We start from the raw sequence: 17271 nt of genomic DNA on the forward strand, positions 1-17271 counted from the left end.
CATTCAGTTTAGGGCCTGATTGCCTGAGTGTTGTACTGGTAAGTATGTAGCCACTAGCCAGTATAGCAATATTACTATAGGGCTGTAGCTCGTTGAGTGTAGACTGTAATAGGTTTTATACTGCCATGTTATATTTATAAATTTATAATAGAATGAATTAATATATTTTAAAATTTAGAAATTAGAATTAAGAATATTATGTAGTCAATCTCATAGGTTTTTTTTTATATTTTAATTTTAAAGCAAGTCATGAGTATTTTAAAATGTACAAACCATTTAATGTTATGAGCTCGTAAGACGGAGACACATGTGGTTGTTGCGACCTCTTAAATAAAATATATATAGGTATTAGCCATTACTTAGTACTTACTTATAGATCATAATGATCATATTATACATCATAGATACTTATGTATTTGTATATGTGTATGCATATGGGATATATAATGATCTAGGGTACATATTTATTTAATTGTGATAAGAAGTACGGCGACAGTGGTAAGTAGATCTCACTAACTATAATAACATGTGTATGAAAATATGACGTGATACATCAATACATGCACAGAAAATAATAATATGGTGGAAGACGTGTGGAACCACAACAATAATGTTTACCTAATGTCCTAATCACTATTCAATGAAATCAACAGGTACCCGTCGCCGTGGTATATAGTACGCACTGTTCGTGTTCCACTGCTGCAATGATAACACAAACGCGCATTTCACAATATTCACTATTCATTATTCTGAAATGTTTTTTTTTCTAGTGTAGCTACAGTAGTGTTGGATACATAATAATTTTCTCTCTTCAGTCTGTCTGTAATTTCGCAGTTATTTGTCAATCCTTGTTATCGGCAGAAAAATACAAAGGATAATCGAGGTAAATAATAATTATTGCTACTCACATTTAAATTATTTTTACACGCTTATTTAGCGACATGATTTATATTTTATCAAAATTTGTATTAGATAATTTAAGTCGACCAATGTAATCCAAATAAGTGTGCAAATTAAATCAGTTGGGTACAATAACGCCTCTGTGACAGTAGTACAGAACTAAATATGTAATAGTATATTATAAATTATAATCATTGATTAAATTATACTAGCATTTTACAACTCCTATCAATGGATAAAATAGCAATAATAATATTATTGTAATGTGAATTAGTTACGATTATATTTTAAAAACAAAACATGATGTAATCTCTTTGTATTTATTGATATAGGGTTTAAGGAAGAACATCAATGAAAATTATCTTTCAATGACGTTATAGTATTTTGCATTTCATACAGTCTCTATATTTAGTAACAAATTAAGTTATTAGAATAAAATAATTTTTTAATGTCATGTCTTGTTTAGAAGTACTTAGTATAGTAGGTACTAAGTACTCATGCTTATTTGGGCGTAGTATATCTAGTAACCACTATAGAATAATAGGAATTTATAAACCTAACTATGAAATATCAAATAAGCAATCGTACATAGTAAGTACACATAGTACATAAAGTCCATACATAGTTTAACAAAATATGTTAAATTAGCCTTTTTAGCCAGAACATGAAACATGTTTAATCACAGATGACACTAAATCATTTTTTCTAGATTTGAAAAATGTTAACAAATGAAATTTGTTGCGCTATATAGTAGGTATTAACAGTTCTATGAGATCATTTTTAAATGATTTAATGTATTAAGTTAATAATTTAATTAATTGTAATTTTAACACATTTGCATGATAAGTAGTCTTTTTCATCTTAATATTTTCAAAATGTTTTAATTTCTTCTTCTTTGATTATGTACCTATTTACTTAATAAAAAAATCAATTAAATGTATTTGTGAACCTACCAATATTTTTTGAATTGTATACATTTTAAGTGAATTGTTGTTATACCTTTAAACTTAATTTAAGTGTTTTCATTTTAATAGAAGAATGGTGATGTAATAAGTATGATCATTGTATAGGTAGATAATAAAGGTATAACATATAATTATTGCAATATTGCTGCACAATTCTACCAGGTGCCTATGGTGTGTAGATAATAATTGCAGTTCTTTAATATGATCACTACTATAATATACCAAATCAATCATTAGGTTAACAAGTTCTTTTGAAAAATCATTCTTTTAACTGCATTAAATAAAATAAATTATTTTTAAGTTATTAAAGTTTTACATATTATAAATTAATGTTTAGAATAGAACAATTATTTACCCATCTAAATATATTCCAGGTGTATATTCTTGAATGGCCTTGAGTTCTAAATACTTTAGTACAAGTACATTTTACACATGTTACTGTGTGTGCATATGCATACTTTTTAGATTAATTTCTATAGATATTTAACATACTAGTTTGATACAATAAAATTTGCTTGGTACAGTTTGTATGTTTGTGATACCGGTATCTAAGTAATACACTTATTACTATATTACTATATATAGTAACTATATACTACGTAGTACTATATTACTTGTTTTATTATTAATAATATTCACCAAATTTTTAACCTTAATTTTCTTGCTTATAATTATTTTACAACTAATTTTAGACAAAAATCAAGATATTAATGATATCTACTTTTATTAAAAATAAAAAGTTGTCCAATAATTAGTACAGTGAGTTTTTTTTTAAGGTGACTAGTACTAATGTAATTTTACAAGAATAATGTACATGTTCTGTGGAATCAACCAAATTTGATAATTTTTTTTTTTATTAATAGAGGGAAATATTCTACAATGTACACTGAACTTTGTTGTTCAATAAATTTAATCTCATTGGCCTATAAAAAAGTCAATTTTAAACTTTTTCCACAATTTTGTATGTTTAAAATAAAATCAAAATTCAATGTGGGCTGTAAAAAGTCTTTTTCTTTTCAATAAAAAAAAACAGTTATTCCTAAGGAGTCATTTTTGTTGATATAACACTCCACACTAACCCCATCCTAAATAGGTATCGGTCACAGTTGATTAGTGCAGCGGTTCTCAACCTTTTTATCTTGGCGTTTCTGCACAGTTTGAAAATTCTCTCGTACCACTTTTTGAAAAATATATTTTTTTTTTCAAAAAGTTAAGCCGTAGATGTAAGGTTTATGCAATGATAATTAGTGACTACATACCAATGTATTGATAGGTAATGTATTTATTAAACAAGTTACCATTTACCACTTATTTGCCTACATGATCAGTTAAATTTATCGTGACACGTCATTTGATCCGATAAATAATATCCCGCGACAAATGATCCGGTAAATAATAACCTGGCGGCAAAATAACCGGCATCAAAAATATCCCGTGACAACAATAACCGGCGATAATCAGTTTTCTGGTTTTCGTGTTGTATAAATTCAACACACTACAACACAACACATTAACACCTGTAAGGTTTTTCGACATTACTTTTAATAAAATTAAATATGCCACTCGAATTTGTTATAAGTCAAAAAGGCAAAAAACTTTTATTATTAAATGGACATTTACTTATTTATTACTTATTTGACACTTATTTATCATAGAAACAATTATACATATTTATCCTACAATTATTATACCTACATTTATATTTAAATTATATTTTATATTTTGACTGTCAATAATTTTGATTTTACATTATTTATTTATCATAGAAACAATTATACATATTTATCCTACAATTATTATACCTATTTATATTTAAATTATATATTTTTTTTTTGAATGTCAATAATTTTGATTTTATATTATTTATAAAATACCGGATATTTTTTACCCGGTTAATTTGACTACAGGATATTTTTGCACAGGATCTAATGACGCGGATCATTTGTCGCCAGATATTATTTACCGGATCAAATGTCGTGGAACCTAAATTTATTAATGATTTATTATTCTTAGAAACACATAATTTCTGTTAAAAAGAAATATGTAAATTTTACTAAACACATTTCATAATAAAATGAATTAATATGATCTACTTAGGTAGTTAAAATGCATTTAATGTTAATACTTATTACTTTCCCTGAACAAAATAATAGTATAATAAATGGTACAAGGGTTTTTAATAGTATTTAAAATGATATTAAAGCATAAGGTGCACCTATGTTAAATAATAAATATTATGTAACTATAATAATTGTATAATTATTTATCAGATAATTATCCTTTTCTTACTAATATGCCTATTATACAATATAAGCTTAACTGAAACCATATAATCTGATACTGATTAACTTTCTTTATGATACAAATCTATAGAAATGTTTTCTATTGTTATCTACATAATTTAATGCCTATTTTCCTTCGATTTTATGTGGTTGAATTGCTTTTGTCTTCCCTTATTATATTTTAATTTTGTTTTTGTTTTTAATATTATGTTATTCTAATGATTTTTAATTCCTAGAACAATTATCGACATACCTATTTAATTAGAAATAATTATTACAAATAATAGTTCATAGTTATTTTTGTTTAAATCTTCATTTTATAATTGCACCTACATTTTATAATGTTTATCTAGCTAAAGAATGTATTAAGTATTATTGTTATTTTAATATAATTTTCTTTTGCAATTTTATCTTAACATTCCATCATAATAGCAGTTAAATATATTAATAATCATAAATATTCTTTAAATTTGTTTTACACGTGATTTTAATAACTGTTTTTAACTTTTAGATGAGTAATGGAGAATACTAACTACCGTCCATTGCCACCTCCTAGGAATAAAGTCACTAGTGAATGCACAAAAAAAAAGCCACCAGTACCATTACCACGCAAGAATGTTAATGTTTATGATAGTGATTTGAAAGATGGCTCAAGTTCAACTTCTTCAAACTTTAAAGACATAAATGTTTTGTTAAAAACAAATATTAAACCAGAAATGAAAATGGCATCTGAAAATAGTCTAGAGCGAAAAAAATCTGTCATCGAAAATACTAGAAGTATGAGTATTTGCATTGAAAAATCTTTTCGCAGCCTCTTACCTAAACCTGCACGGCGACATACAATTAGTCAAACATCTGAAGATTTTAAACCAGACATCAATGAATCTCCAATCGATAATGATATTTTTTCTACGTTGAGTTTTGATTCTCCAATTCCATCGGATAGCAACTCTGACCGATCGTTCAGTAATTATTATACCGAATCAGACTTTTGTAGTTCACAGCCTCCAAATTTCCCACCACCTCCTTTACCACAAGATGTATTATATGATAAGGTACCAAGATCAAGCAATTCTAGTAGCCAATGTGGATCATATTCAACAGAAAACATATATGAACTTATCTTAATTGGACAGACAAAATCACAAGCATATGAAAACTGGAATCCAACAAGTGAGAAAAGTTTTAGCTCAAGTGATACAAGTAATATTAATAATGAAACTAAACATAGTAAATCAGATAATGATGAAAATTTGAATCAAAACCATTTGATTACCAATGAAGAAACGACTAATGATACAAAATCTGTTGTATTACAATTCGACCCTTTACATAATTCATTTGGTAATTTATTGGATAAACAAATAGAAGGAGAAGATTGCTCACTACTACAAGAAATCGATGAAATATTATATTCATCACATTATAGTACTGTTGAATCTAGAAGTGTTGTGAACTTTAACCTTGACAATTTAGATGAAGATTTGTATACTATTCCTGAACCTCCAGATCGCCTAGATTCAATCGAACAATCTCATAATTCAATTATGTTACAAACCGATAGTACAAATAACATAGAGTACAAAGACGAAATTCAAGTTGATCCTGTTTTTGAAGAAAAACCAAGAAAAAATTCTTTAACAAGTTGGTTAAGTATGAAACGTACTTTGAAAAAAGTAGCTGATGGATCAACAGGCTCAGTTAGAAAAATGAAATCAATACTCAAACCAGAGGAAAGAAATGAAAAAGAAGATATTGTAGAAGTGGAAAATTCCAATATCTTTCACAATGGTATTTTATTTGTTAGTATTGATGAAAAAAATAAAGACTTTGAAAAAAAATGGTGTCAAATTGTGGGTGGCCAACTTAAATACTCAACGAATAAAAATCAAACAGGAAATTCAATCTCTTTAGCATCATTATTAAGTATTCAAACTGTCAGTGAACCCAAACAGAGGTGAATTTATTTTTTATCTTTTGATTTGTTTTATTTTCAAAATATTAAATTTTTAAAATATTTTTCTATTGCAGTGAAGGAGAAGATATATTTTGTTTCAAAGTAAAATTCATGTCACGACCTCAATCAATTTTGTTTGGAGCTTTATGTACAACAGAACGTCTTGTATGGATGCAAAAATTCTTAGGATCAGTGACTGGTTTATTTCCACTCAAAACATCTTCTGAATTTAGTAGAGCCGGTTATGCTACTTTAAAGGTAACTATTAAATTTGGTTAACATAATTTAATTACTTTTATCTTAATAAATCTTTAAGTTGTGTTAGTTTAATTTTCAATATAAAATATTTTTTAGGAAGGCATAAATGGTGAGTGGAAACAAGCCTGGTTATTGTTACATAATAGAGTATTAACATATGCTAAACAGACTTGTGGACCAGAATTGGTTGATTTAAGAAAAGTCAGAAACGTAGGTCAGTATATACTATAATATATTGTTTATTTGTATACAACTGAGATAATGTTTAACTTAACTAACAATTATAAAAAAAATTTCAGTGACTCAAGAAGACGAAGAGTTAGGAATAAGTATACTAGTTATAGATTACATTACAAAATCAATTTATTTGAAATTTGATGAAGAATCAGAGATTTTGAATTGGCAACATATAGTAAAAGCTGAAACTGTGAACACTAGTCCACATTTAAAAGATCAGCAATTGAGTAAGGATCAAGTTCCAGTTATTGTCGAAAAATGTTTAAAATTCATTTATGCCCATGGTATGTAATCGTAATGCATATATAAACTATTTGGGAATTTTAAAATAAAATCATTTTTTTAACAGGGTGTTTGACAGAAGGTGTCTATAGACGTAGTGGCTCTTGTTCTAATACTACTAAACTTTTATCTGCATTTAGAAAAGATGCTTGGGCTGTACAATTCAGCCAACAAGATTATTCAGTATACGATGTGGCAAGTGTATTAAAACGATTTTTTAGAGATTTGCCAGAACCTTTGCTTACAACTGAACTCCATACACATCTTTGTAATGCTGTAAAATGTAATTGTCCTGAAGATGAAAAAGTAATACTCTACAGAAGTTTGTTAGAGCGACTACCAGCTATTAATTATGTGACTGTGCGTAAACTCTTGAGTCATTTGTACTACATCCAACTTCAAAATGAAAAAAACTTAATGACTGTGCAAAATTTAGCATCAATTTGGGGTCCAACCTTAATGCACATAGAAGTATGTTTAAACAATACAATTATACAGTTTATACTTAATTTCATTTTTGTGATATTTATTTCAGGACAATGATTCACTAAACTGGTCAAAAATAGAGTCTGAAGCTGTGAATGATCTTATACTCTTATATCCTAAATTGTTTTATGTTGAAGAAGATGAAATAAAGCGAGAAGATAGAATTTTAGAAGCATTAATACAATATAATTTATCAAATGGTAATGCCCTTCAGCCATCAAAGCCCTCTGGAGATTTAAAAATTTGGATATACCTTGGTTCTAAAGATAGTGAAAATTGTGTCAATGTCAGCGTAAGTTTGTAATTTGTAATATTGATGAACATATTATATTAGTTATAAAATGTGTGTACAATTTTTTTTTAGTTAAGTCCGAGTAAAACCGCATTAATGATTTGTGACGAACTTGCAAATAAAATGGGAGCACGTGGTGGATATTTACTTGGTTTACAGGAGGTCGTTTGCAACGGAACAATGATTCGTCCAATTCATCATTCAGAGTTGTTATTAGACATAGTACTATTATGGGCTTATTGGGATGTAAAGTATAGAAAAGACAATTATATTGTTTGTCTCCAACCAAATTCTTTACTTATTGAAATTTTACCATTTGTAAGTAATATGTATAATATATTTAGCTTTAGCCCTTATAGGCAGTGAATGTTAAACGAAAATTATTAATTATTAATAATCATTGTGTCTTATAGGCTAAAGAACATTTAACTTTATGCGCAGAATTGAAATTCGCAGAACAAAAGAGTAAATCATTCAAGTCTTATTTATTTGAAATAAGTGATGGAAAATTGATATGTTATAAAGATAAATCTGTAATTATTTTGTGTAACTTTGTGTTCTAAGTACTCTGCTTTATTAATATTTTTTTTGTTTTAGGGATCAACATCATTATATGAATGGTTTGTTAAGGATTTAATTTGGTATATTGGGTTTGAACCTAAAAGAAACCCACATGCTAGGTAAATATTACTTTGTTTATTAATTTTATATAGAACAGTAGCCTAACGCATAGCCTGATGAATTTATATGGGGGGGGGGGGGCTATAGCCTTTTTTCCTTGTGGTATCGACAACGCTGCCAGAACTTCTTGCGAATTCAGAAGGGGGTTAACAATTTTTTTTGGGGTGAGGTCTATAGTCCCTTTAGCCCCTCACTCCCATTATACGCCTATGGCAGAAGCATATGCACCAGTTTTTTATGCCAGGTTGTATAAACTATCACAAAAAATGTGAGAAAGAAATAAATATACATTTAACACTCAAAAATTAGAATTTGTTTATGTAAAATTTCTCCCTTTTGGAAAAAACATAAAATCATTAATATGTCTTATGTCATTAAACAAATGATAACAAAAAATAATACATATTAATGTCAAAATGAAATCAATAGAGAAAAGCTGATCAATAGCTAATGGCATCTTAGACATGATTTATTTACCCATGATTAATCCATTAAATTTATCATTTTTTATTTATTCAACTTATTTCAAGTATTTTTCTCAGTTTCATTATTACTATTGTTTGAACGTTAACAATATATTATTATTTTCAATATTGTAATGATAACTTATCCTATATTAATTTATCATTTTTAATACTTTATCTCTTTTTTTTTGTGTAGATGGTGTATAACATTTATCTTAAAGAATGACTTACCTAAAGAGTAAGTTAAAACAATTTATTTTATGAAATATTGTATATTAAACTTGGTACTTCATAAATTTTGTTTAGATTAAAAGATAATTTTGGTTGGTCAATTGCTGGTACTACTAAAGAAGATCATTTACGATGGATGGCAGCATTGTTGTTATCTGAATATGGAGTTGATCATATAGCACCTCCAGTGACCATTAATTTATTAGATTATTAAAATAATTTTAACAAGGTATTTTATATATTATATATTATATACACAATTATACTTAATCAGTTATGTTGTACTTACACTGTAATGTTGATGTGATATTACAACATTTTGTATTACCTATTTAAAACAATTTTATATCAATGTTTACAAACATTTTTCAATAACATAGTTTCTCATTAATGTAAACAAATTATTAAGTTGAATTGTGTGTACTGTGTACTATTATTTCAAATATTATTTTCGTATAATACACATATATATAATATGTGTTATACATCATGATGCAAATCAATCACAATATTTAAATAATGGTTTATAAATCAATTATTCACAATTTAGTTGATAATCGATGATCTCATTAAAATTTACAATAATGTTTGTAATCCCTAAAGTCTGAATTGTTGTTTAAATTAATAGAATATTAATCTTGCCATTCTTGGAATTCATACTAGTCGAATTCTATTTATTTATATTCATCATGATGTTAATATGAATTATTCAATTTGATTTTTGTAGTATTGTTAAATTAAACAACAAACATTAATTTATATTTGTTTATATAATACAGTGGAGTTTAATAATCAAAGTGCATACCAATAAAGAAAATCTCCATAATGCACATTTAGAAATACCCAAAAAAAAAATATTACTTTATAATATTTTATTCCATTTTACCCTCCCCACAGCAGATATTTTTTTATTTTCTTAGTAATGAATAAGTGTTTGTTATACTGTGATATCACTGTAATTAGACAATTTATTTTATAATTTTAATATTAAGATTGAATAAATCATTATAATTAATATTATACTGTGTTTTTTGTAATTGAAAATATTTAACAAACGGTTTATTTGAAATTGTTTATAATTTGCTATTTATGTATGTAAAATATTCTGGTGCTATTTATGTGATTAATTAAAGTATAAAATTTATTTATTTTGAGAGTATTTTTCTCAATTATTATTATAGATTATTACAGATTATTTTAATTTTAATTAATACAATATTTTATGTTTTTTTTAACTTTTCTGAAACATTTTTAGAAATGTGAATAAGAATTATGACCCCTTAAGGTAATATACAATTATTGATATTTTTTTTATATCAACCGTGTTTTTTTCCCCCATTTATTATCTATTTTTGGTTTGAAAATTATTTATTTGATTTTGTTTGTTTATTGTTCTAGCTAAATATTGTTTATTACAGACGGTACTGAAGAGTTGTGAGGATTTTTAAAAGATTATTACCCTCTTCTTCCCTCTTCCTTATCAGACAAAAATAGAATTTCCAGAATTAATTGTCTTAATAATCACCAATTATTTAGCCATTGAGGTATAGTCATATAGACTAGATGTTCTCAAACTATGGTACCACTAGTAGTACACGAAAGACTACATGTCGGTATACAAAAGGCCACAAAGTGATCGCATGGAGAGTAAATAAATGAATATTTTAAATTGTGTTTGAACATGGTCACATGGAAGTAGACATAAGTGGTATGCGACAGATTAATAATACACATGAGTGGTACGCGAAAAAAAAAAAGTTTGAGAACCGCTGATATAGACTATTTAAGTTTAAAAGCTGACTGTCAATTTGTATATCTAATAGTGGCTACCAATTATAGTAGCTGTTAACAGATATCATAATTTATGATGGAACATGACTGCGACTGATATATTTTACTATCATTAAAAATATAACTTATTCAATATTGTACATAATCAAAAAAATAAGGACAAGACAAAAGATTCCTATGTCCTATTTCTCATCAAAATTCTCCTTTGGTATTAGAGGGCAGTACCAATACCTACTTAATTACCTACCTCCTAAAAGTATTTCACTCTTAAAAGTATTAAGATTATTTTTAATTTTAATAAAGCTGAATACCTAAACTATTTCCTTAAAATGAATAACTGTCATGTTAAAAAAAAAAATGAATATTCTTGTTTTTAGTCTTAGATAGAAATTACCTAGTTCAACATATAAATAAAATAAAAAACATAAGGATATTGAACTATTGAACTGTTGAAAAAATGAAAAATAACATGTGTAGATGATTAAAAGTCTGATTAATTTGTATTTAAGTTTGAGCAAACAAAAACAAGGAAATGCTGTATATAATGCTGGTAAAATATTGCTGCAACAGTATTTAAATACACAGTATTCAGAGTTGAACTTAATACAAATTAAAAAATATATAATTATATTAAAATCCAGTATTAGATATATAGTGTATACCATTGAGTTTAAGTATCTATCAATATTAGAGATCTACTTCTGCAATTTAACTCCATGTACAGTAGTTGTATTTAAACTTTTAAAACAGTGTCAGTATTAGAAATAACCTATACTTTCAACAATTTACAGTAATAAATTAACATTGTTTAAAAAATATATCCTGCTCAAATAAAATATTAAATTTTATATACCAAAAAAAAAAAAAATAATTATCTTAAACTGCCACCAATAACAATTTAATCATTTAAATATGTTCAAAACTATGTAGGTACCTAGTGGGAATGATATCAAAGTATATTATGAGTATAGGGTATCTAATAGCTTAAAAAGAAAACAATACACAATAATAATGAAGAAAATCAAAGCAGTATATTTATAACACTGGTTATTTATTTAAGTTAATTTTTATACTTGATGATTACATGGTTTTTCTAGCACTCTAATGCAAAATGTTTATGTATAGAAAAAAATGTATTATATTTTTTTTTTTTCAAAGCACTATCATTACAATAAGAGCTTTTATAAAGAAAATAGCCTCGGCTAAGGCACGGGCACGAATAATGCCGCCACACAACTAGCTTCACAGACTCCAAACGCTGCATTGCACGCAGCTAAAACCGGAGTAGCCGCAATCACGGCTCCGGGAACCGTGCCAAACGTAAAACCAGCGGCCGAAAAACATGCAACCGTGACGGCAGCACATCCAGCGTAGCAAACGCCCGCCGCGATCGGCCCAGCATTGGCAGAGGAGGATAACAAGATCGCCACCAATATCAAAGACCACATTTTTTGTGCGACCATGATGACTGAAAAAAACAAGCAAAATAATATGATGTACCTAAGTAAATACGCCATTGTAAATTGCAGTGCTATCGTAACTCATCAGGTTTCCAAACAAGCAGAAGATTGAAGCGGCAAATTTGGCACTCGTGAAAATAATTTCAAAACAGTACTTACACCGTCGAGCACCCACCGTGGGTCGACCACAATGTACTCCGCACGCTGATGACAATTTTATTTTTAGTAATAGGTACTTGTTTTTTCCTCAGGAGACTTTTTTAATGACATTGGTAATTTATTATTATTGTTTTCATAGCTAATTGGTAAGAAGAGATTGTGAAGAGAAATAAAAAATTATATCCCGATCAAAGTTTGTTAACATTTTTCCAAAAGCAACACTTTAAGTTTCCTAATGAGAGCAGCATAATTTCATGCATATTTCCTTCAGCTTGTAGGCGACGAATTGCATGACTAATAAGTATTAATGTATACCAGTGGCGCCGAAGTGTTTAAAATACACTATAACATTGTACATCAGGGGGACTGGGGGACACCCGTATCCCCAATTTTTAATTTGACAGCAATCAGAGGAAAATCAAAGAACCTACATAATGCAATGTTTAATAATTTATTTTTACATTATTTTATCGTAAATTCTGGATCCACGGCGGGATCCCTTTAGTACTCTACGGTGCCCCCCTCATATAAATCTACTATTATCTATGATATGTCATTAACAAATTATTAGGAGATCGGTGCCAGTGTACCACTAAGTACCCATTACTCATTAGACATTAACAATAAAAATAACTATACCTAATAAAGTAATAAATATTAAATATTACATGGACACTTCAATTTTCAGAGTAGGTAACGTAAACTTGGAAATTTAAGTCAGTAATGTTATCGCGGTTGATACACTATAAAGTCTATAATGGTAGGTACATATAATATTTATTAAATGTATACCAGTCGAAGAAAAACATACATAATTCTTCAAAGGAAATATAAAAAAAAAGTACAGAATATAACGAATTGCAAGATTAGGTTATGTGAAAATCATGGCATTGAAAAATCAATCAATCAATCAAAAAAAAAAAATAATAATATAAAAATATAAATATTCAATTTCAAAAATTATATAAAATACTAGTACACTCGCCCAGAAACATTTTAAAAATGGGTGTATTAGCCAAAATAGTTAAATAAAAATGAATAATCAAATACGTTTGGTACCTATGTAAGCTTGTTCGCTTCCTCGTAATTCACCCCGAGTTACTCTAAATGAACCGGGAGCTGGGACGTACTTGAGGTAAGTATTTATACTTGGGACGCACTTAGGTGATACCTTATTCCAGACGCATTCAAACATTAAAAATAAGTTCAGATCAAATGTTTGTCTTAGATTGTACTTGACTACTTGAGCACTTGGAAGCAATATTAATGAATTCGTGAATACTGAATACAGTATTTAATCTTATGGTTTCCATGAGACTGAAACGATGGTTTCGTTGAAAGTTTAGTTCAAGCTCTAATTAATATTTTTTTTTTTTTATTTATTTAAACTTTGTTAATACAATTAGTTTCAACAATTACAATTAAAATACAATTATTGTTACAAAAACATTAGAACAGTACAATATGAACTTAGATTAAAAAGCCTGAGTGGTTAAAGAAAGATAATATATTTAGTATGATGTTTTTTTGTTTATTAGAAAATAAATTTATAGTATCGAAAGGGATGTTGGAGGTGTTCAAGATAGATAGTAGGTGGTCACGATGTGTTGATAAGCTGGGGCAGATGTAGAGAAGATGGTTAATATCACAGACCATAGAGTCATAGTGTAATGTGCAGAGAGAGGAATCGTTCAGTGACAGTTTAAAGGAATAAGAAGGAAGTCGTGTATGTCCAAACCGGAGGCGGGAGAACGATGTTATGTATTTTCGAGAAATGTTGAGGTTGTGAAACCATGGTGTTGTAGGTATGGTAGGAGATATATTTCTGTACCAGGTGGCGAAGTGAGGAGGGAGTGAACTCCAGTGCCTAAGCCAAAGGTTGGATGTGCTGGACCTTAGGATGGGGATAAAATCAGACCATGGAATTTTCGTACTTGAAGGGCATCTGAGGGAGGCAGAGGATAATTATTATTATGTTTTTAAATTAAATAGGTTAGGTTAGGTTAGGTTAGGTAAGATTACGGTATTAATTCAAATTAAAAAAATTCTCACCAGTTGTAAATTGAAATCAGATGGTTGTACGCAGAAATGATTTGGAATAAAGCAAATTGTAACTTTATAATAAAGACAAAATCACTGTAATCCAAAGAAATATTCAGCCTAAATGCCTATTGAAGAATTAACCTCGTCATGAATTTATGGCGACCTCACAGTCACGTATGAAAAAACAACAATAACATTTGTCTTAAATACTAAAGTACTACACAGATAACGGAGGAATGGTGAAACTACGAAAGCCCGAAGATAAATGGTGGTTGGTATTTGGGGAGTCGGTTCAGACTTCGGGATATCGCAGTGTTTTGCTATTGGTCACAATTGGTCGTCATAAAAACTTGAGCGAACCGATACCAGTTTTCGATGTTTTCGTCTATCTTTCGAGTGTTGAATTTTCTAGTAGCCAGTAGGTATAGTCTAGACATAGATAAATAGATAAGTCAATAATATAGTAATTAGTCACTTAATGAATAACGAGTAGCTCGAAGGTCACAATGACACAATATCTAACAATGATATTTGGTTAATTACAATAATTGAGCTATAAGTATTTAATTGATCTAATTAATCAAAAAAATTATTGGGATATACCAAAATTATTAATGATATTAATATATTATTATTTACCGTGGACGTACTTGGGTTATAAAAAACTAAAAAGGCACGATATACTTAATGGAATGCACTCAGGCGATGCTTAGCATATTTCCAAGTAGGTAATTGACCTGAAAATGTACAACATAAGTTTTGGATTTTAGCTGAACTAGTTTGAAGCAGTGTCTAAAATCCCTAACTTAATAAAAAAAATAATAAACTGTTTGAAGTTCTTTATGGGGTCACCGTGATTGATTTTTGTATTCCCCCCCCCCCCCCGAAATATTATTCCAAATACGCCACTATACCATAGAACACTATAGTGTTCCACCTAGTGTTCTATGACTATACTAAGGTACCCTATACGCATAGATATTAGATATATACCTATCAGCTCTATCTGTTTTTCAGACTATTTGAGTTAGTAGTTGGTATACTCAGGCACGTCTCTATCAGCGGAATAGTGGGTAGTGGACATTTTACGGTTAGGTCACGTACAACACCGGAGTTATCAAAACTTTAAATACCTACCTACTTATAACTTATAAACTACTATATACTACTAAATTTATGTATTGAAAAACTTAGAAAAATATTACAAAATATATATTACAAATACAAAATTAAGACTGTACGTTATCATTTAAAAAAGTAATAACTCACAGAATGTTTGATACAAAATGCGAAAAATATTGTTCTTATTAAAATCTAATCTAAATTCTAATTTCAGTTATATAATAGGTATAGGCATAGAGATAGTGTACAAGTGTACTAAATTTCCTAACTCAATAGTTTATACTATGGATTAGAACAGATAGTATAAATAATCTAAAAATGACTAAATAATAGAAAAATCTTATAATGTATTTATGTATATGTTAGCGGCAATGTGTATAATATTAATATTTTATATTATGTCTAGGAATTCTATATAACACCAAATACAGCCGGCAATCTATAAAATTGTTTAAATTACCTAACCATTATATGAAATGCCAAACAAGGTAATATATTAAATCCATATAATCAGTATCTATTGATATTTGACAATATATAAATCAATTAGTCATCTGTAATCTTCATTGCAATTCAAAATGTTACTTAATACTATTCTTAAACAAAAGTATAATTAACATAGAGACGCAAGTATTTAATAATATTATTAGATTAGCTAGAAATCTCTCATAAATAACGTATGAACCTAACCTATGGACCCTAGTTTTAAGAAACAAGTTATACAAATTTACAATTTTGAAAAATATAAATGCCCTGATAATATCTAAATTATTTGAAGTGTTTAAAGAATTGGATATAATAAATCTTGGACAAACATAATTTTTTCAAAAAACCAATTTGGCTTAACATAATATACCTATTATATGTTTTAAGAATAAAATTTAAAAACATTGCCATTGACCCAAGTACTGAAGTACCTGACCATCGTACAGTTAAGTAAAATAACATCGCAACAGTACCTATTTCAGTGCACACTATTCAAATTTTAACTTAATAAAAACAGAAATTATGTGAATAATTAGCAAGGTCGCACTAGGAGGGGGGTTGACCCTTCCCCCGCCCAGAAAATGTTTGTTTTTTTTTTATTTTATTAGCTGCTGGTAAATGTTTGTGTTATATTATGTCATGGTAAAATAACTCCTATAGTCTAGAATAAAGCTATTGTCTTCATTATTAATAACAATACCTGATAAATTCTCTTCGGGTGTATCAACCTGATGTCTCGATAATATTATACATATCATAATAAATTACCACTAGAATTTGTAATCTTTCAAGTTACAACTCCCCCCCCTCAAAATAAATTTCTAGCTATGGTCCTGGTAATTAGTAATAAAATCTAAATCCAGTATTAGATGTTTATTGCACTTCTGCAATTTAACTATCTGTATCAGTTGTATTTAAAATAATGTATTTGTATTAGAAATAACAAGTTTTTTTAAAATGTATCCAGCCTAATTAAAATAGGATATTTTGTGAAAAAAATCCTAAAATACCACCGGTAATAATTTTAACACTGAAATGTGTTTTATTCGATTACGATCGATTTGCTCATAACATCGATATATAAAAGTGTACCAGACGTCTGTGTAGGTATATTGTGGATAATCACTTGAAAAAAAAACAATAAATATAATGATGAAGATAATCAAAGCAGTTTA

The 17271-nt window shown here is 28.1% G+C and overlaps 2 protein-coding genes across 3 annotated transcripts; one reads left to right on the top strand and one right to left on the bottom strand.

The window, feature by feature from the left end:
* Positions 1–677: 677 nt before the first annotated feature.
* On the top strand, positions 678–10052 carry LOC111039699 (arf-GAP with Rho-GAP domain, ANK repeat and PH domain-containing protein 2). The gene is made up of 12 exons (XM_022323294.1): positions 678–883; positions 4659–6104; positions 6179–6362; positions 6459–6576; positions 6662–6883; positions 6949–7352; positions 7417–7659; positions 7732–7977; positions 8073–8192; positions 8257–8339; positions 9001–9042; positions 9111–10052. Exons 2-12 carry the CDS (start codon positions 4666–4668, stop codon positions 9247–9249), a joined length of 3240 nt encoding a protein of 1079 aa, XP_022178986.1. The 5' UTR covers positions 678–883; positions 4659–4665; the 3' UTR covers positions 9250–10052.
* A 1783-nt stretch (positions 10053–11835) lies between these two features.
* On the bottom strand, positions 11836–15351 carry LOC111039701. 2 transcript variants are annotated; one of them, XM_022323296.1, is made up of 2 exons: positions 15177–15351; positions 11836–12294 (listed from the first exon to the last, which is right to left on the bottom strand). In XM_022323296.1, the coding sequence occupies exon 2, from the start codon at positions 12287–12289 to the stop codon at positions 12029–12031; it is 261 nt and encodes an 86-aa protein (XP_022178988.1). In that variant the 5' UTR covers positions 12290–12294; positions 15177–15351; the 3' UTR covers positions 11836–12028. The 2 variants fall into 2 exon arrangements, with proteins under 2 accessions (XP_022178988.1, XP_022178987.1); XM_022323295.1 differs by lacking the exon at positions 15177–15351 and adding an exon at positions 14498–14783.
* Positions 15352–17271: the final 1920 nt, after the last annotated feature.

Source organism: Myzus persicae, unplaced genomic scaffold (genome assembly GCF_001856785.1).
Source record: "Myzus persicae strain clone G006 unplaced genomic scaffold, MPER_G0061.0, whole genome shotgun sequence".
NCBI lineage: Eukaryota > Metazoa > Arthropoda > Insecta > Hemiptera > Aphididae > Myzus > Myzus persicae.

Coding starts and splice junctions, on each gene's coding strand:
- LOC111039699 (XM_022323294.1), top strand. CDS start 4,666: ATGGAGAATACTAACTACCGTCCATTGCCACCTCCTAGGAATAAAGTC. Junction 6,363..6,458: donor CCGGTTATGCTACTTTAAAG/GTAACTATTAAA, acceptor AATATTTTTTAG/GAAGGCATAAATGGTGAGTG. Junction 7,978..8,072: donor TTATTGAAATTTTACCATTT/GTAAGTAATATG, acceptor TGTGTCTTATAG/GCTAAAGAACATTTAACTTT.
- LOC111039701 (XM_022323296.1), bottom strand. CDS start 12,289: ATGGTCGCACAAAAAATGTGGTCTTTGATATTGGTGGCGATCTTGTTA.